This window comes from Anticarsia gemmatalis, chromosome 8 (genome assembly GCF_050436995.1).
Source record: "Anticarsia gemmatalis isolate Benzon Research Colony breed Stoneville strain chromosome 8, ilAntGemm2 primary, whole genome shotgun sequence".
Lineage (NCBI taxonomy): Eukaryota > Metazoa > Arthropoda > Insecta > Lepidoptera > Erebidae > Anticarsia > Anticarsia gemmatalis.
In genome coordinates this window covers 8,765,904-8,787,978 of record NC_134752.1, presented here as the reverse complement: position 1 = coordinate 8,787,978, position 22,075 = coordinate 8,765,904, and the positions used below count along the sequence as shown (strand labels likewise).

General features: G+C 34.5%; 1 protein-coding gene across 4 annotated transcripts in view; it reads left to right on the top strand.

The window, feature by feature from the left end:
* Positions 1-17,482, top strand: part of step (cytohesin steppke) — a 46,759-nt gene extending 29,277 nt beyond the window's left edge. For all 4 annotated transcript variants that reach the window (XM_076117564.1, XM_076117562.1, XM_076117563.1 and 1 more), the window contains 7 exons: positions 1,916-2,048; positions 7,774-7,972; positions 8,968-9,229; positions 11,237-11,355; positions 12,948-13,059; positions 14,110-14,240; positions 14,569-17,482. In XM_076117564.1, the coding sequence (XP_075973679.1) occupies positions 1,916-2,048; positions 7,774-7,972; positions 8,968-9,229; positions 11,237-11,355; positions 12,948-13,059; positions 14,110-14,240; positions 14,569-14,707 (1,095 nt within the window). In that variant the 3' untranslated portion in view covers positions 14,708-17,482. The remainder of the gene's footprint in view (positions 1-1,915; positions 2,049-7,773; positions 7,973-8,967; positions 9,230-11,236; positions 11,356-12,947; positions 13,060-14,109; positions 14,241-14,568) is intronic.
* Positions 17,483-22,075: the final 4,593 nt, after the last annotated feature.

The window sequence follows — 22,075 nt, the reverse complement described above, 5'->3', positions numbered from 1 at the left end:
AATTAAAACATTGGCCATAGTTCATATTATTAATTCTTGACCGTGTACGTATTAACTACAGGCGAAACACTAAACAATATTCAATTATCAACTCACGGTATCATGTGACGTGAACTTAAGTATTAAATTAGTATGAAAACCATTAGTTGATTAAGGATGTTACAAGTAACAAAATGAAAGTGGCCGTCGAGTGTACAAGCAGTACAGTACAATAAAGTTTATTTGTCGGAATTTTGCTCCCTATGTGCTTATTCCATCGTCTAGACAAGGAAGGCCGGTATCATGTCTCTTGGGGGAATAGGTAGCGGACCGCAAATAATGTTAGCGCAGCCAGACCGTGGCGACGAACGACTATTGTATGCTGGTTTGAGCTTCTATTACGGCTTATTTACTACTCCTTTAATATAACTAGCCGGCTTCTCGGCTTCGATATCTTTATTGATTGGCTTGTTGTTTATACGTAATAAGAATAATATTTTTGTCTACACTATAATGTTACCATGAAAACACATCTACTTAGCAATATACGCAATTTTGTTTGTTCAGTTTAATCAAGCTGGGTTTCACAAAGGATAAACGCAAAGTTGAAGTCGCATTGTGTAACTTCAATAGGTTACGTGATTCAGTTTGTAACTGAAACCGTAATAATACAGCTACACGGATGTGTTTGCAGTTGAAAATCAACAAGGCTTCACGCAAGACCTTGACTCGTCTTATTTAATGTGAACATTTTCCATGTTGATGGCTCATCAAATATTATTGATTAAAATTCCTTAGTCATTGAAATGCATACAAATTATAATACAAGGTTGTTGAATACAAAATGTTATGCACGACATTCTAAATAGCTGGCTCACGAAAGGTATTCCTAGAAAGGTACAGGGTTGTACATAGCTTTCAGTGAAAGAGCGCTACGTAAGCAAAGAACTAACGAAACTAGCTACCTACTTTCGGTCATTGTTCCCAGCTCGTTTGTCTTTGTGATTTTCAACTGGGCTAACGTTTGTTTGGCTTCGCCGAGGTAATAAGTAGCTTGTTATTATTCTTTTGCGTTTTACAATTAATGTTCTCTGCGATGCCTCTAGTTAATTAATCCATTATACTTTAATAGAATTATTATCTAGAGTTCTTTTAAGTAACCTTCGATAGTCGTTAATTATCTGCAATTTATTACAACGGATGCCTCCCAAGCCCCAGCTAACTTTATCTACTAGTTTTCATCAGATAAAAGACAAGTTAGCTAAATGTCCAAACATTAAACCGATAGAACTGATAAAACACAGACATTTACACGAAATCAGGGACTTTATTTTCTTCAGAGAGTCTGGCTATGACATTTCTCGGTAATCTTACTTAGGGCGACAACAACTAAGTTCATGTTAGTAGAAAGGCGAATCGTTCTGATGTCGTTATCCTTCTGATAAATACGTCTTATTGTTATTGTACAAATAAACGCTTGCAAAACTAGTGTTAGCTTAACTTACCTTACGCTACACGCGAATAACAGAAAACTCACGAAGGATAATTTTATGTTAAATAGTAAACTTGTAAGGATAATGACGCGTGTAATATGCATATTACGTCAGAAGGTCTTTAGCTGTGTGATTGTGTGTGACTGGAGTCGGATCGTATTCTGAATCTAACACCGATTGTCGCGACTTGCGGTTCGCCTTGTGGTCGCCATTCGCCGTTCGCCACTGACACCAAACCGTTTATTTAATACACGATCCGCTGCAGGAATGCTGTTGGAATTAAAAGTTTCCTAGTTCGTAAACGACCTCAACATTTGTGTGCCCCAAAGCAGATATTGTATGTAACCATTATCGCCAATTTTTAATAGTTTCTCAGGGAACGTTTTAATATGTAAATTTTGACGATAAAGTCTACGATTCTAATATATTTTTTATTGTTACAGCAACTCAAAGATGAGCTCGGTGAAGTGGTCGCGGAGCTGGAGGCTCTGGATGGGCAGGAGGAGTGTAAGCAAAACAGTAAAGCCAAGCAGATGAGTATAGGGAGGAAGAAATTCAACATGGATCCCAAGAAAGGTGAGCAAAAACACAAACACACGCTAACGGCTCAAAGAGAGAGCATGACGTAGAGTGAGCATGAAGGGCCGCGATACCTGCTCTTTGTATCGCACAAAAACTAGCAGTATAGCCCGTTCGTTTCAATTATTGGAATGGAGAAAGTATGGGGCTAAGGGATTTTTCTTTTTTTTTGTAAGAATGTAGTAAGAACTTCTCTTCGTTAAATCGATTTATGACGATTTAAATGTTATTTGTAGAATAAACAGTGTTAAGTAAAATAACGGACTCTCTAAAAAGTAAAGCAAATTAACGACAAATTCCGATGTCTGTGATATTTAAAGCATTTTAACGTTTAGTTATACATCTGCTTGCAAAAACATGGCTTGTTCCAAAATATACAGACGCTAGGCTAGACGAAAGAATTTAAAAAATGAAATTAGCCAATAATAAAAGATTTTTAGTTGAAGTTCCAGACTTCGTTGTCGCTGAACACTTAACGGTCCAGACGCTTTTATTGTGTTGGCATAGGCGTTTTATATGGTAGACATGTATTATGTTTCTTGGCTTACAATCAAGGTTTCGATTGTAAATGCAGACCGCTTCTTGTATTTCAACATAAAGAAAACGCAGCTTTTGCTTTGCAAATTATAGACACCATATATTTAAATATCAAGTATTTATAATGTATGAATGATATCCTCTAATTAATTATTTCTTATGGCGTTGTTCATAAAACAGCGGTATAAATGGAGTAGAATTCTCAGTACAATGGTATTCGAGGCAGCAGGTGCATCGTTCCCACGGCCGGTCAAACGACATATTCTGCAAATTGTTCTATTCCTGCATCTTACACCTGTCCAACGGTCGATTTAGTGTTTTATAGAATTTGTTAATGACAAAGACAATTAGATATATTATGTACAAGTACTGCAATGAATCATATTCTACTTATTTCCAACAAAAATAATAGTTTGAAAATATTTTCAAAAACTTACTAATACTTACCAATAAAAAGATTCCATGAAAGTAAAAAAAAACAGCATATTCTCACTATTTAAGCTAACCAAGTTCGCCAAGTAACGATAGTCTTTTGATTGGTCGATAGTCTCCCACATCGTTGGCAACTCGATATAGGTGCACATCGCTACATGCAATAGAATACGACAGGTCTACGGTAGCACCCCTTCCGTCTGACGCGTTTCACACAATTGATGTCTATTTTAATATCTTTGCGCTAGCGATTTGTTAGACATTGTTATTCGTTGCCATTATACCGTTGTTCTTCGAAGACGTATTGTATTACAAAAAGTATCAAGGTCTTGATTTCAGTAACTTATCTTGACGAAGTGAATGTGTGTTTAGAAATTTTGCTTCTGAACCTTTCGAATGCATCTTGATTTCTTAGTGTTAATTATTGTTACTTTAAATATAGTTGGAGTTAAAATATTGGCACATGGCAACGCTCTTTCAATCATGAATTAACATTTTGATTGTTTGTATTCACTCGCGTGATCTAGAAACAGATTATAACGCCGATAGTCGATATGCTATTACATTACCAGCAATCGCTAACCGTAATCTCCATCCTGTAATTATCTCCGATATGCGGACTTGATATAGGTTAGTTTTCTGCAAGTAACGGTTCAAATTACTGGATCAAGTATGCTTTTGATATGCTCGTAAATCATCTGCCGCATTAGTTTAATATGAAGAGTTTATCGCTCAACCTTAAGTTCCATCAAATTTTATTAATTTCTCTGGTATTATTCTGTCCTTATTCTACCTGCAAATGTTTTTGTTCTTACGCTTTGACACCTAGTCTTTCAGTGTTAATTAGGTCATGTTGACGGTAACAACTAGCTTGCAGAGAGGCTAGATACAAGGCACTAGGTCTTCTGAATACATGCTCCAAGCTCGGCTGAAGCTCGAGTACTCCTATTCTCAAGAGCAGACTTTACATGTAGTTGGATGCTACGCGAGCCCTGTTTGCATAACTTCCTAATGACGTCATGTAAAGAAGTTTTCGTATCCTTTTCTGTTTCCCAAAGGAAATGTGTTTGATCATTAGTGTCATTTTCAATTATTAACTGCAGTGGGCTTGTTTTGATGGAAAAATAATTAATACAGAGGCTGCTTGGCTTTTAATTTACACTTTCTTTCATCGAATTTAAGTCAAACACACAAACACAATTGGATTCTTAAATTAAGTGATTTTTCTAAAGTGTCTTATCAACTACAAAAATATGTTTATTTCGTAACAAAATAGTTCACAAATTGCTGCCAAACATATAAATTGTAGTGTGTTTGGCGCCCAATTTATTTTTCGGGCCAGACTGCCCGACTCCTCTTCAGATAGTATGTAGGTCAATAGATTGATTTATTCAGGTACTAATTGTTTTCTTTAATGCAAATCTAAGCGTTATGTCTGTTCTGTTGGTTGCAGTTTAAAACAAGACTTTGAATAATTTAATTGTAATTTGTGCGCGGCTTTACGCGGCAGCATTATTTCTACGCTGTAAGCTGGCTTCACTTTAGGATTAGCCGTGCTGGATTATACCCGCGACATTACAGCAAGGGCTAAGCGTTCTCGCAGAATAATAAATTTTTGAGCTGCCTACATAAAATTCGATAGATTAACGAATTTGATTTAAAGCAATTGTGCTTCATGTAGGAATTATTATTTTATTATACCTCACAGTCCAGTAAAGGAAAGAGCGCATAATTATTATATTTATTGATTTGCTCATACTTACTGAAGTGACACAGAAAGCTGTCATCGATTAACGGCGGTTGAACGCGGATTCCCACTGCAGTCTTTATTGGAACATTCATTGCAGCAAAATATATTGAGTAATATTTCCCAATATTAGAGCCTCCAACAACCCGTAACAAAGTGTTATTAGATTTTTTGTAATTATGGTTTAACTTTGTGTTACGTAGCCGAGCAACATTTATGAAACTACAGGCAATCAGTGTTGAAAACGTCTCAATTGATTCAGATTCTAGGACAATTGTAAAATATATAAAATAAATATTTTTCTCATCTTACTGGTACTGTTATGAATATATTTTGTATAGAAAAAATATTTTTTTTATCTATTGTTTATATTATCTAATGTTCAATGATTTGCAAAGTCCTATTTGCAGTAGTTAAAAGTCATACATCAAAGAAATCTCAATTAACTTTGAATTGAAAATGTTGTCGACGCGACATTAAAATATTTATGTCAGCATGAAGCAATAACAGTTATGGACTAGACATATCACACGTGATTGTCCCCAGTTATATTGCATAATTCCAGCCTTATTCTATGACTGCATTACGTGCATGAATGCATAATTTAAATTACGTAAATGCACCTCCTATGGTTTCTTCTCCATAGGGACATAATTCAACTTTTTCCTTTGTATTCACCTCAGGTGAATCCATGCCGTGGTTACTGGGTATGGTTAAAAAAAACTTGATGAAATATTACGCCAGACTGTTCAGAACCATTGAATAACTCATAAAACAAATGAACGGGCTAGTTTTTTTTATCTCGCTCCATATATTATGTAGTTTTCATTGTGCTCGTAAAATTAACATGTAAAAATAGAACTCAGCCTGTACAACTACAGGTTTCAAGTGACGGTGCATCTATTATCATTAATCATGTTGCTTATCACCATTATTGCTGGTTGACTTGGTTACATATAACCTGTCTCTGACTGTGTCAATTTGCCTATCCATGTCGTTAAGAACCATCCATTTTCCATCAATGTCTGAAGTGATGGATTACATCAAAATCAACACACGAAATTGCGCTGCAAGGAAAGATTTCAAAAAGTTTAGCGATCTTATTTTTCGCAATTCACTTTTCATTATTCTCTGGTATCTTTTCAGCACATTTATCAAAATATGAAGTTCGTTAATCATTTTTTAGCATACAATCTTATAATAAAACAAAAATCCCTCGCTGGTTTCAGCAGTATTGAATGAGTAGAAATAAAATGCTCATCTTGTATTTCATTTTGGTGGCGGGCGACGCGATCGCTAACAAGCTTGTTATTGTTGCAAACGTCACGCGATTGCTCGGCTTCTCTCGCTCACTTAGCCCCAACGATCCGTCATGCTGCTATCTTCAATTTTGCATGCCGCAAGATGGGACCCGCTCTCGACACTCAGATTTATAAAATAAGTTTAAGTGCATGCTCACTCGTATGCGATACGAAAGATAAATAGCACTTATTTATCTTCTACTCTACAAAGATAATAGAACCTTATTATGAGATATTTTTAGAGATTTCATTTCGTGTAGATATAGCAATACATCTCATGCTGAGGTTTGAGAAATTGCGCGGTAACGTCAAACTCTTTTCAGAAATAATAACGTTGTTTTTGTGAGAAACTTTTGGGTTCATTCACAAGTGAAGTCTGAAATTGACGACCCACGCAAATTACCCTCGTTCAAGTTACGGCTCAGTGTGGGGGCGGATGACGTCATCAAAAGACGTAGTCGATTAGGATTTTGTACGCAATACAACTGTGAAAGTGAAGCTAGTTTGTTTATCTATCATGGTCTTTGATGACTTCTTTAATGGAAACAGCCGCGCAGAGTTTCGGACACGTGCATATAAATAATGTTACGATTATTTAGATTTTTTTGGTATTTGTTGTTGTCAGTTTGTGAAAAACTGTTATAGGTATTCATCAGAATCCGGTATGATCATAAAAAAGCGTTATCCCAATCAACAAGGGATATTAGGTTTAATTATGTTTGAAATAAGCACAATATAATAACTTTGCCATAAAGAGCTAAACTGGTGTTTGACTCAATATTATGTACAGCAAATTTCCCACACCGCATTTCACATTTTCCTTTAGTCGAACTCATTGAGCTATATGTCCCGAAGCCACGTGAAATAGCAACTGTATTTCCTCGTGGTACTATAATATATTTTTATTAATATTCTACTGAAATTTATGCAGCCATTTAAACTTCTCTGGTACGAATACCTTGCTTTTGTATTGAGAGGTCGCCAGTCGCTATGTCGCATTCGTATACTTGGCATTGTTTGAATGGTAGTTGCATTCCATTGCTCCTACGATTGCTGCTCTAAATGGGTGCAGGCACGGTCACCGTTCGCTTTCACGACAGTTGCATATCGCCGTAGAGAACCACTCGTCTAAGCTTTCAGACCACCATAATGTTCGTTTGATATTACTTTTAACGTAGCCATTAATGTAACATAAAATTTGCATATGCAGTTCTACTTATGTAAATTGAGGAAGGAAATTCGTACGTTCATTTCGATATCGGTAGAAATTGTTTCACCTTTATGTTACAAAGACTCAAGGTTCTACGGCTGTTTACGAAGTAATATTTGCCATCTGAAATTGTAAACGAAGGCCGAAGGAAGGAATGAAACTTTGTTAGAGCAAAGAGGTTGCAAGTTATGAATATGGTCTGTTTCACAACAATCATTAATAACTTAGTTATTTTATGTGAATCTCAGCTATGAAATTATGTAACTTTGGCCACCCTTTCAGACTGGACTTATTCTGTATGCTAAAAATGAGTAATTCCCATTGTAGAAACGAAGACTGCTTTCGTTTTATGTATCCGTTTTCGCGTAGTATACATGCGAACTGAATTTTAATTCTGTAAGAGAATGTTTTAATTTTCTTTTTAAACATATCCTGTTTAAGATGACGTAAGTTTTTAGAAGAACCTTTGTAAAATTCGTTTTTCTTTTTTTTTAGGAATCGAATATCTCTATGAAAATGGCCTACTACAGAGGACACCAGAAGATGTAGCACAATTTCTCCACAAAGGCGAAGGTTTAAGTAAGACGGCAATCGGCGACTACCTTGGCGAACGATCAGAATTCAATGAGGCAGTACTCAAAGCATTCGTAGAATTACACGACTTCACGGATCTAATACTAGTTCAAGCGCTTAGGTGAGTTGAACAACATCTTATACAGTGAAATTATACAGGGCTCTAGGCGGTGCACCTGAAAGTCTTCTTTGATAAATGCATCATACTAATATGGTAAGCTATTAAAGGTTAACGTCCGTTAAAACACGAAGCCTTAGTCTACGATTCCATATCAATCCCATTATAGCCAAAAAATATTTTATAACCAGACGCAATTTACGTTTCGAGATTATCTAATGCATATTTGAGATATCAGCATTTCGACTCTATCATGTTTCCTTACTTGCAATTGTATTACGTGCGAAGTGAATTTTATAGTTGAAACAAAAGATTGAAACTGGAGCAGGAAGTTGGAACCTCTTACTCTCTCTAATATTTACGGTAATGTTTTCGTTAGGTATGTTTCCTGGCTATCTCTGAACTCAAATAAAAATATTACAGTCATACTTTTTCGAGAAAGTAAATGTTTAATTATGATATCTATTTACGTTTAAACCAAGTAAACAAAGTCGAGAATCAAAAACATATTTTGGGAAATAACGCGGGTAAACATGATATTTAAATTATTTTTATAGCCTCGAGCAACGAATAGCTATCGAGAAAGATATCTGTAGACACTCGGATGACTCTGTGCTCAATTTCTTAATAATTGTTTGGAATACTCAGCTGTTTCTTTGTTTGCATTTCTAATTTTAGTAATTATTTACTTGGCAACGTGTGTATCTGTGTTCAACAAAGTCTAGTGACTCTAGACATTCTTTAAATAGATTCGTGTTACTTTTTCGAATAGAATAAATGTAACCCATTTATGTATCTGTATAAGATAGTCTACAGTTGGCATTTTAAGATGTTTCGTTTGGCAAACGTAACTGTCGGACTATTGATAAGGTCGTTGGACTTGTAACTAAAAGTCTGTAGAAGAATAATAGCTTTTTTCAATTAAATAAAATTATATATTTTGGTCTAATATTATATGAGAATTGATGATCCAATACGTATTTATTTCGATGTTACAGACAATTCTTATGGAGTTTCCGTCTACCGGGCGAGGCACAGAAGATCGATCGTATGATGGAGTGTTTCGCACAGAGATACTGCCAGTTGAATCCAGACATATTTACTAACGCCGACACGTGCTATGTACTAAGTTTTGCGATAATAATGTTGAACACTTCGCTACACAACCCGAGTGTGAAAGACAAGCCGTCGCCGGAACAGTTCGTAGCCATGAACAGAGGGATCAACAACGGAGGCGATCTACCGCAAGAGTTACTTTTAGTAAGTTTGCACTGTACTTAAAAATCATGTCTGTTAAACTAGTAGTGTTTACGGAGAGCTGATATTATAAATATTTAGCTTTGTTATTCATGACAAAGAATCGTTACAGTAGTAGTAACTAGACTTGATTAGGAATTGAATTACGTTACTCAGTGTAATAATTTTATTTCATTCATTTCATAGTAGTTGGTGTGTACCTACCTATTTAATGCAAAGTATGCTGGTTTCCCCCTGATATTTTCCTGGTTGAAGCAAGTGAATTATTTCTTTACGCACGTAACTATAAAAGTGAATTGTGTGTAGTATTACTTATCTTGATATGAACATGACATTCCAGATTCCTCTTAGGTCACTCGTAGAAATACTAAATCATTACTCATGTCTATAAGTGAATTTAATCCATGAAGCTATTAGATACTATTCTTAAAGAACTTGATGTTACAATATCTTCGCCGCCTACGGTATAAGACAGTGACGTCATACTTGCGTCATAGTGTTGTAAAAGCGCGGTAGTTTGTCATACATTGGTAGACATTAAAACAGGACAATCAATTAAATAAGCTCTGACGTTAGAAAACTGTAGGTTTTCCTTATATTTTGCCTTGTAAAACACGCTGTTGAATAAAATGAATAATGTAACTTACGCCCATAATGTAATCGTTGAACGCTGAAGAAAAAATATATACTTGCTGCAGGTATTTTTATAAAGAGCGGTGGTTTCAATTTTAATTAGCCTCGAAACTAGGAAACCGAAACCGGAGGTCGTGTGCTGGCAATCTGGGACAAATCCGGGTAAACCCGGTCGTCGTCGCATCACAGCCCCAGGTATAGGCAACATTTAGGTCATCTCTTCGCGACTGACGCTAAAATAGCCAATTTACATGCGAGGTCAATGCCGTTTATAAATATTAAATTTACAGGTACTTTTAGCTCACATTCAATATGTTTTCCGCTCTCGATATGTAGAAGTCGCGACTTCTAAACTACACAAAAAGAAACGGACGAATTGCGAACCACCTCCTTTTTTAAATCGGTTGAAATGTTTTGTTATAATGTGACAGTCGCACGGTTGGTTGCACGTTATATATTTGCAATAAATGAACGCCTGTATTTTCGAAACAAATGCTAACACATTTTTGCAATATTTTTTGCAAAATTAAACAGGAAATAATGCTCATAATAAAGCATTAATTACGAACATTAAGCAATTTCAAATTAACTAACAAGTGTATTTTTTTAATACTTCTACGTTCCTGTTTGGTACTGTGCGAAATGTCATTTCCTGACTGTAAAAACACTTACTGAAGTGGGTAGAGGCGGTCACATGGTTGATTTGTTATACATTGGTTCAATAAGTGTAACAATAAAATTAAATAGATAATGCAATAGATAGCGATATCAACGTTAAGTAGACATCGAACGGATCCACAGTGGCTTGCGGCAAGTTCCGTACAACAATCAACACGTATATGAACATACACTCGTATACGTGGTACATAGTAATCATGTTTTTACAACAGGTCACGGCGCCAAGCCCCGTGTTCTTTTAATAATTTATAGCAAATGAGATTTTTTTCGACAACTTCTTATACAGTACATTAATAATGAGTATTGACGTAAATAATGTGGTAAACAATATGAAATCGTTAGCGTTATCTGTGGAGTAACTGCGCGATAAATATAAGTATCTTAATGTCACAGTTGAATGTGAGTATCTGTTTAAACTGGTAGTTTTATGTCCATCACGAAACTCTCGTATTTAAGTATTTAAAACGGGAATTTTAAAGTGAAGGGCGGTTTTAGTAACACATTCTTGAATATTATAATGCAACGGGTCTTATACGCGATTGAAAATTTAAAGGTTAGGATACCTAGTAGTAGTAGTAGGTAGTATAAGACCCGTTGCATTATAATATTATGTGTACTAGTCGCGAGAGTTTAAAAACATTAATTACATTCTTGAATGATGTATTTATGTGTATTAATTGGTTTATTTTTGTATTACAGTCGTTGTACGAGTCGATAAAGACGGAGCCGTTCAAGATTCCCGAGGACGACGGCAACGATCTCATGCATACCTTCTTTAACCCGGATAAGGAGGGATGGCTGTGGAAGCAAGGCGGAAGGTACTACATACTTTATACATTACTTTAGGCGAATTATTTAGACTGTTTTCACGCTGAATAAAAAAACAGAAAAGTCTTACTGAAAGGTATCGTGTAAAGATCTTTGACTGTCGTTAACTGTCAGTCTTCGGTAACCAGTGTGACCGAACGGTATTATATTATAACCCAGGTAACTGGGTTGTGTAGGTCCGATAGGCAGTCGTTCTAAGTAAAATTCTGGTATTTAGCTGTATACGGTGAGACTGGGAACCGACTCCAACATAGTTAGAAGAAAGGATAGGCTGATATAATAATTTCACGCTGAATAAAAACGTATAGTACTAGCATTCCTTGTACGCGTGTTTCGTAGATATAATTTTCTATACAAATATTCAACCGGCTCTAATAACTTAATCTATCATGTTGTTTGTACGAGTCGTCACACTAACAGAAACGTGTGTTTTCACGTGTAACTACATCCTTATGTAAAACATGTTTTTAACTTATGTTCGTACTTACGTAGGATGAGTGTTAATGAACGGTGTTATTTATGAACGCTTCTGAACTTTACCCTTGTATGTTACATGAGTTTGATTGACAATATACTTAAATAACAACAACGATTTCATTTGGTAATGGACGAACAAAGTTGAACAATGACTTTAAATTACTTAGCGATTCGATCACGTTCTATTATCGGACTAATTATGAAACCATTCGTAATAATAATTAGATTTATCTCATAACACTTTGATTGTAGATTGACATTGAACCTAAGAAAGTTTCCAGCCTATTTGTTGATAAATAAACTATATCAAAACAACACGTTTCGTTACACGGAATGTCGTGAGACATGTGATTTTATTGATATTGGTCCGGTTCAAACGTGCGTTACGTTTCATAATGACCACGTGTTATTTATGTTTATTACAACAAATTAAAATTAATAACGTTACTATTGCTTTTCTTACAAGTAAATAACAGTAATTTGGCTTGGCACCAGTCATACCACGTGTAGCATAAATAGAGGTTAAAGATCGGAAACTATGTACACTGTACATATTGTTGAGTTATTTGTTAAACAAAGAATCTGTATAATGAGTTCAAACATCATTGTTGGTTTCTATACTTATAGGTACATAAAATTTGTTAGTAGCGTTATGCATTGTTCTTTCTTGTCTGGACGACTATTGTTTCAAATAAAAAATAGTTCTATGAATTCTAAAAATTCCATGTAAAACTGCAAAATCTATGAAGAGCTTTTGTATGAAAGGAATTGGGGAAAGCCCAAAGCCGAATGATACATAAAATGTATCAAGTTTTAAATTCGCTCGTGGTATTTTCCCTCTCACACTTAATCGAACAGGTTCAAGTTTGACGTCACTAAATATTTGTATCGTGACACAAGTAGGTATCAAATCAAAAAACCTTTATGCAATACTCTCGATATTGAACAAACGTGTTCTGCAGTCTATAAATAGAACGCAACGAATCGCGGTAACAATACGAAAGAGTCAATTCTAAACCGAAACACATTGTGTAGGAACAATTTACTTTTTTTTCTACGTTTAAATAGTTTTACCTGTGATGACATTTGATGTTTTTTTTTCTAGATACAAGTCGTGGAAGAGACGGTGGTTTATTCTGAACGATAACTGCCTGTACTACTTCGAATACACGACGGACAAAGAGCCTAGAGGAATCATTCCATTAGAGAATATATCTGTAAGTATATAGGTAGATTAATATGCTTGTTTTAGCGGGTTATTTTGTTGAAACATTGCTTTGATATCAAATGTTTTCCTGTTCGATGTATTTATGTACTGTTATAATTATTATTTTATGGATAAAACTAGATATGACGCAAACGTTGGATATGGTTATTATGGGTAAATATACTCTTAATAAACCGAGTATCAGTATTTAAAATTTCCGACAAAAGGGATATGGCAACTCTGCACTGAACCTAATTATCCGTCCGTAAAAAGAGAGGTGTGTTTTTAACCAGCTAACACTGGCAGTAGTGACTATCTGTAATAACCTTCAACTAACTAACAGTATAATATTATGAATCATGAGCTTAGTTTCCTGGCGTTAGTTTAGGTAAACATAAAATATATCCTATTTCAAATGATTCACTATTTGATATTATAAATTAAAACAATACCGACATAATACAGTATTCCATTATCAATAAACAAACGATTCACGCATTAATTATTAATTTAAACGTTAAATAATATGATTCTCGGTAAATGGACGGCAAAACAATGTGTCATATGCATATCGAAATCACATACGTTTCCTCTTATTCTATTGTTAGGTCTTGAAGGTAATCGAGCTCAATTTGGCATATTATAAAGCCCTACGGCCAGAAATAGGAGCACAATGAGGTCACGATAATGTCCTTTAATAAGATAAATATGAAATGAACTGATCCGACATTGATACGCCCTTTTATAAGCCCACGATATAATCTTTACTTCTGTAACAATATAATTATAAGAAGGTTAAATTTGTTTACTTATTTTTGTCTTGAAAACGGCAAGTTTGTTTGTTTCGAGCTAGTTTGTATGGGGTATTGCATAAACCAATTTTTTTTATTCTTTCTCGTCAGCTTCTAAAACAATGTAAGAAAAATTCGGATACTGTATGTATGTGAAATTACCATTTAGAATTACAGTTCGAAAATAATATTATCCTTGAATAATAAATTCACTTAATAGACGGTATCGCTTATGTATAATATCTAAGTATATTTTTTCTAATCTCCAGGTTCGGTCGGCGAGTGACAGACAACGACCGTATTGTCTGGAACTGTACGCGAGCGGTGGTGCTGATCTCATTAAGGCCTGCAAGACTGATTCCGAAGGAAAGGTCGTTGAAGGAAAACACACCGTGTACAGGTAAACCACATTTAATTATAATAGCTTGTAAATCATCCTCTGCGCAATATTATCGGCCGTTTAGCCCCTATTATGTAAAGTAATAATTATTGCGTAGTTGCAAAAATAATTGCAGATTTTATATAAGAACAATTAACGGCATTCTACGCTTGAATATGTTTTTAAGAATGATTATCTCTGACTGTAACTGATCTGTTAATTTTATAATCTTTTCGATTATTGTCTAACATTGCAAAAACTGAATGAATAGTGACTTTATTATACACAAACACGACAAAACTTCTCTATTCACGAAATAAAATGCTAATTTATATAAATTATGTTCCAGAATGTCGGCAGCAACAGTGGAGGAGCGGGATGAATGGATCGAGTGTCTCCGTCGCTCCATCAGTCACAACCCGTTCTACGACATGTTGGCGCAACGGAAGAAGAAGGCGCAGCACAATGTGCACTCCAGCTCGCACTAGTCACCCAAGACCGCGGCGCCACGTACTACAGGCAGCTATGACTGGCCCCGCACCGAATGTACTAAGAGAGGAGAGTGCAGGGACTCCCAGCGTTGTTACGAGTATGTAGCCGCGTCCGTGTTACTGACCTATGAACTGTGATTGTGGCAACTCGAGTGTAGGATACGTCCTAGATGTATTGATTGTCAATTCGGATGTGATGTGCGCTATGAGTAATCGATGTCTCATATAACGTGTTAGGATGAACAAAACAATCTCAACAATAAGTGCAATTCGACGACATCTAACCACCTCAGTAAAACGAGCCTTAATTTTAATGTGGTCTACACATCAGCCCAATAATACAAATAAGTAATTTGTTTCGTAGGGTGTTACATAGTCAGGTTTCTTTAACTCTTAACATTGACATTAATCGTAATTTATTGTAGAGAATAGTAGGTTTTATAAACACAAGTGTAGCTTAAGAGTTAAAGAACGACGTATGTGTGAATTAAAACGTGTGATATGAAATGTTGGATGTATTAACAACACCTTATGTCAGAATCGAAGGGGGTATAAGTTACTAATGTTATTTTGTGTCAAAGTCGATGTGAGCTTAACCCCGAAGTAACGTCCGTCAAGAGTGAACAAACGACTTGACAATAGCCATTAGTCATAACTCCAATGAATATGTGATATTAAGCCATGATAACGACGTACGGAATGTATATTGTGTTGTACATATCACACACAATCATTTATTTACGCATCATTTCATGGTTATCGGTCCATGTATATAAACGAAGGAAAGACTGAAATATGTGCTTTTTAAACATCGCCCGTTCGAAAAAGGAACTTAAAGTCGCGTGAATATTAATTTACTTTTCAAATAACAGTTTGTACAGACTTCAGAGTTAATATTTTTGTGGGAAAGTCTATATTAGCACGTCCGCACCTTTAAATAATATAATCTTCGCACATCGATGCATCTTCAATGAAAATAGTTTATTAATAAGAACGTGACTTGACGCATAGGACACGATAGTGAAACTTTATGAATAGGAGAGGCGAAAACAACACAAATAATTACAATTGTATGCATCAGACATATGTACATTGCCTATTTCTAATGTTCGACTGTTGTGTCGTGTGTAAGTAAACACCATATTATAATGTCATACTGCTGTCCAGTACAGTTGTCTACAAATGGTGCAAAAATGACCAATTTTAAGTTCCTGCCGCGAGATTGGTTATGATTGTTACGATAAACGAGTACTGCCAAATTGTAATAATTTGCAAAAAGATTTATAGCGTAAATTTTAACGTTATTTTGATGTTAAATTAATATTGTTTAGTCAACGTCGCTTCTCAGCATTGACAATAAACGTTTATTTGTCTGTCCGGCAATATTTTGTCGGAATATAGCTTGGTATAAAAAAACATGGCGGAATTGTATTCAATGAAAAGTATTACTTTGATAATGTAATGTAATATATTATGCGAGAATAATGTAAAGTAATACATGTATAAATAGTATAGAGTAGCCTAATTTAGTTGGTGGTATAATGAGATCACAAGTATCAAGTCAGAATTCCCAATTTATCGAAGTCGCCTCTTATGAGATAACCGATGTACTTTTCATACAATGGGGAGACGCAAAAAGCGACGTGGTCATCATTTAAAGTCAAATCTGAATGATTATTGTGATTATGTTATAGCCATCGCTTATCCTTTCTTATGAGAATGTAAATATGGCTTGATCACAGTCATTATTGAGGGCTTAACAGCCAATTTTTGAAACACTATTTAACAAATCGATAAAGAAAAGTCATGTTATGTTCACCCATATTAAGATGTTCATTATTTATGTCTATATGCAATAATTAATTCTATTAATGTATTATTTGATTAAAATATCAATTTTATTTATTTATAATAATAAAACAAATGTTTATAAAACTAGTATTTCAGAAGTTGGATGTTGCCATTAGAATATAATTATTTTTAATCGGGCAACAAAATTTTAGTTAACATTCCTTTTCTATAATCTAAATTGTCATAAAATGATTATGAAGAGATTCTTGGTTTTCATATACATTTGATATGTAGTTGGATTTATTTTCTCACTTGCTTTTAAAACTTTCTTTCCTGTATATATTTCCGTTAGATAAAACATTACTTGGTTTCAATTTCGTATACTATTTTCATTCACACTCTCTTTATTTAAAATGTCGAAAGATCTTAAAATAATTATTTATGAAGATCTCTGTCATTTATTTTTAAGTTCATTGTTCATCAAATTATTTCGTCAAAGGTAGAACGGTCATCCGTAATTATATTAATTAAAAACATAAATAGTAATTAACAAAATATAAACTAAGTTCACTGAACTCCGAATGGCCTTACAATTAAAATAATACTGATGAACGAACACCAATATACAGACCGTTTTATCAAACGTAATTTTTAATTTAAATATTTGGTTTTGGAGAAATGATTTTTATATTAAAAATATTATTCAAATATCATTTAAAATTGGTATGAAATGGAGGGAATGGCTTAGGTATCGCAAATATTCTGTTATGTAATTATTGTTTATGGAATGGTGCCTAATATTGATCTGCAATTAGTTAAGCTTATTAGTAAATAGTATATCTACTTATAGTTTGCTGTACATTCGCTTTAGAAACGTTAATTTATCAATGTAATGTTTTATATGACAGCGGATATGTGCATAATAATGGTGTTGTAAATAATTTTGTAAGAAAATGGATATACATAAATATGTTTATTTACTACCTGGTTTTTATTTTACTACCTATCATAGAAATCACACCATATTGCTATTTATAGTCAAAAAATAAATAAGTTAGACTTTTATCTTATAGTTGGTAAAATGTATAACATCAGGTAACTTAATGGTTAAATTGTACTGCTGTCTGAAGGTCAACGATTTGATAAGCTGATGTCTTTGACGTCGACTGATAGTGGCCCTAAAAATGCTGTTTTCTTTAAATTGTATAGTTTTTATAGTTATATTCTTGTATTCGTAGTTTTGTACAGAGCGTACAAATTTTGTCAGCTAGTCACAAAACTGAAGTCTAGGCAGACTAATGTTCCGACTATTATAATTGCTACTGTTATAAATCACTTTTACTTTTCATATTCGCGGATGTAGAATGTCGCGCACTAGTATTTATGTGCCAAACAGTTACAAGTGAACCAATTACGAAATAATTGAGTCGTTAACTAATTATCGTATTCTTAGAAAAAATAAAAGAAAATGTGTTCTGCCAATCGGATATAGAAATTGTCACAATTTATAACTAGCATTGTTGACAATTGCTGCACGCGACGATAGCTTCATCACGTTGTCGACAATCAGGTAAGCTACTAACTAACTACTAACAGAATGAATGCTTATCATTCTTCCACGCAAGTTGCAATACTCAAAGAACCAGTTACATGTACAAATTTTCCTGAACACTTGTTTAATTCGACCGACCGTGACGCATCCGCCTTCCTTTTCCGTTGGTGAAACGGCCGTTGCGCAAAGTAACTGAAATTATTTTATTATGCATCTACTGACGGTATCGGCTGCTACTATCGGAGTGCTTCACACGCATAGACATAGTATCTATGATAAACTAATGTTAGATAACATTATGAAATATCTGCATGTATTGGATGCTTTGCGTGTTGGTAATTCGATACATTAAGAATATGTAATCGTTAATTGTTGATATAAGTGTATATTTAGGTACAGCATACAAACTAGGTACATGCCTATTTTAGATGCTAGAGAAATTTCAATTGGCAATACGTTATAATAACTATAGGCATGAGTCCCATGGAAAATCCACTTGAACGGATACAGTATTGTTACAGCGCTAAATACGCCGCAGAAAGACATGTTTGTATTCATGAATATTCAGGGGCTTTCAATCTTACCATTTTTTTTGAGGATTCACGATTTAATGTAGGTTAAAACGACAGAAGTACGAATTTAAAAAAAAAATCCTGAACACTTATCGCAACTGCAAAATCAAATTAGAAGTAGGAATTTTTAAAAATATTCTTGTACATTACTCTTGTCGCAACTGCAGATTAGATTGAGAATTTCGGACTAATTTACATAAATTACTCCCGTAGTGAGGTTTTGTTGGTTTCCAAATTACATATACTTGGTACTACTGCTACTTATTAGGAATGTAGCTGTAATGAGCTTCGTATTAGGTCGATCTCAATTGGTTTATTTAACCATAATGAAGCACAAACGAAGCAGCAATAAATTGTTATTTAACTACCTATTTACAACAATCAAAGTAGAGGTAGTTTAGTTGCTCTAAAGTTGGGGAACCAATTGTGTAGTTTCAATCACCAACGTAACAATTGGTTTGCATTTCGTTTGTCCAACATTGGATAACACATTTAGGCCAGTCACGTTCGTTCGACGTTATTGAAACATTAATGAGGACGATTATGATTGCGATTAAACTTGCACAATTGATTCGCAGGTGCATTGCTCGTATATTTAATAGCAAGTATTAGTGGAACTTAAGTTCGTTTCTAATGACATTTTGTAGGAATTCCATTAATGCTATGTTTTTTATTACTCCGTGGTAAGGTGAATTTTTGTTTAGTAGGTAGGTAGGTACCTACTTGTGGTTCTCGTTGAATGTAACTCGTAAAGTAGACAGGTGGATGATACAAGCAAGTTAAGGGATGCAAGTGTAGATAGGTATGTTCTATATTTTTTTTGTTAACCTATGACAGTCCCCTTCTGCGCAAGGGGCTCCTCCCGAATGACGGTGGGGTTAGGCCTGGAGTCCAGTACGTTGGCCTAGAGCGGTTTGGAGACTGCATGCCCAGAAGATATGTGTTATCTATATTAATATTATAAAGCTGAAGAGTTTGTTTCAACGCGCTAATCTCAGGAACTTCCGGTCCGATTAAAAAAAAATCTTTCTGTGTTAGATAGCCCATTTATCGAGAAAGGCTATATGTCATCACGCTACGCCCAATAGGAGCAGAGTACCGGTAAACAATGTTACAAAAATGGGGAAAATTATGACCCATTCTCTCTTACGTGACGCAAGCGAAGTTGCGAGAATCAGCTAGCAAATAATAAAAAGTATAATCCAAAGGATCACTGTCAAGATACTGGGTAATTTATTATTGATGACATTACTCTGACTATACTGTTGACTACCTATATGATCAACTGTTTCCTAGAACGAATTCCTTCTTGTCATAATTACAATTAAATTTAACGTAGGCCTACATCTTCTAATCATCGCGTTATCAATGTAAGATGGTTTGTTCAACGGATAAGTCGTGATTCACCATAGTCATACAACATCACACTGCAAATAAGAGCTACAAGGATGTACTAGAATACATTGTAAATACTTAATAAGAATTGTCATAAATGCCATGGAGTCGTCATAAAGAAAGAACGCTTAACGTAAATAGGTAAAGAAAATGACTGTTCGTTATTTGTTTTGCAATTGAATATGCGGAACATAATATAGGCAAGTAGGTAGGTACCTACATAATAATTTATTTAGTTCCTAATCATTTAGTTTGCAATACTCTCATACTAATTAACGTAACTATTATTTTTTAATTAGTTTTTCTGATTGTTTAAAAGTGATAGGTATTGATAACTTAAATACTGGATTTTCCTGCGCAATACTATAACACGATGCTTTTTATTACTCTTGTAGTCTTCAGTGTAGTTGTAAAGCAGATTTCCCGCACTCCCTCTGTTTGGAAGAAGACTTTTGCACAGCAGTGGGACAGTAATAGGCTAAAAAACAGTTGTAGCGCTAGAGCTAGCTAAAGAACAAACTTTTGTCTGGTAAGTGACAGTAGAAAAAATCGTAGTAGGGGAGTAGCAAACAATTTAACTCTGAGTATCATACACATAGTCATGTTTGTCTCCATCAGACCTGAGGATGCAACAAATTGCTTCGATGCTTACAATTTTTTTGTTTATAATGTAGGTAAGTAGTAGGTGCTTATACTTAGTGATTTCTGATACATTGTTTCATTGCGTATTCTTCATTAACACTGTTATTTCAGGCGCCATTCTTGTGAGGAAGCCAGTGAAAATGTACATCATTAACTTTTCCTTTGACACTTCCGACAGTTTTATTACTTACAGCCACTAACAGGTCGATTACATTGATGTTGGTAAACAACCTAAGCTACAATATTAACCAAGTAATTAAATATTTAAAAAAAGTAAAAAAATTGTACAAAACTTAACATTTTTTAATAGTAGGCACTTTTTGTATAAAAATATCAATAACAAATTAATTTGATATTAGCATCATACTACAAACTGCTAATACACAGAGATTTTAAAACTAGTCTAAAGATAAAACGTTACAAAGTGTAACTCAACATATTTTTGAGCCTGAAATACTTTGCTAGTAAGTAGATACAACTACTTACTTTTTAAGTATTTGTAGCGACTTACGTAATCGTTTTGACATAGGAAAGATACACGCTAACATGTGACTAATATACAATTTTTTAAAGCGATAGTGACAGCACCTGCATGGTACATTATTACTATCATTTGTGCATTTTATGCTTTCTCTGTCGTTGATGGCAATTTACCGCTTCACTGTCCATTTTACAAAACAAAAAATACCCCCATTTACCTTAATAGTCAAGCTTGGCAAGTATCTTCACTATTCCGTAGTTAAATATTGGCTTAATAGGCACGTGTTAATCTTTTTAATCATGTTTTCGACAGTGATGTAAAAATAAATATTGTTAAACAAATGCGTAAGTAATTAAATATTTATGAAATATCGTATTTATGACTTAGGTAAGTACCTATACGGTATAAAGAGTATTCTACACGAACATAGCGAATGCACGCATTCGAAAAAAAATGTGTAAGCTAGATTTAGGTGACTTATTTATCACATAGCAGGTAACAAAATGCACTCTGTCTCCGTACAACGGATTTAAAATGGGTACAAGCAAAAAAGTGTTCGCTTAAAAGATAACATGATTCAATGAAATAAACATTGATTTCGAAGTCTTGATTTTACAGTCCAATAACTTTTATTGCCACACGTTTACGTGAAAACTGGTACACAAGGATGCTACTGTTAGTCAGTCAGTTACACCTCACATATTTATTTGTATTAATCAACATTTTTTAAACAATTTACTTAAAGAGTGTTTTCCCATTTCTGTTGTAATTTCTAACGGCTTAACCTATGTACAGTGTGTAAAGAATACTATCCGATCTAGGAGGAGCGTCTGGAGCATCAAGAATTTATATAAAAGAAGTAAATTTAATTAATTACCTTCCCACTGCTGGGCAAGCGTCGCCTCCAGGACTAACGCAGGTGTTAACATCAA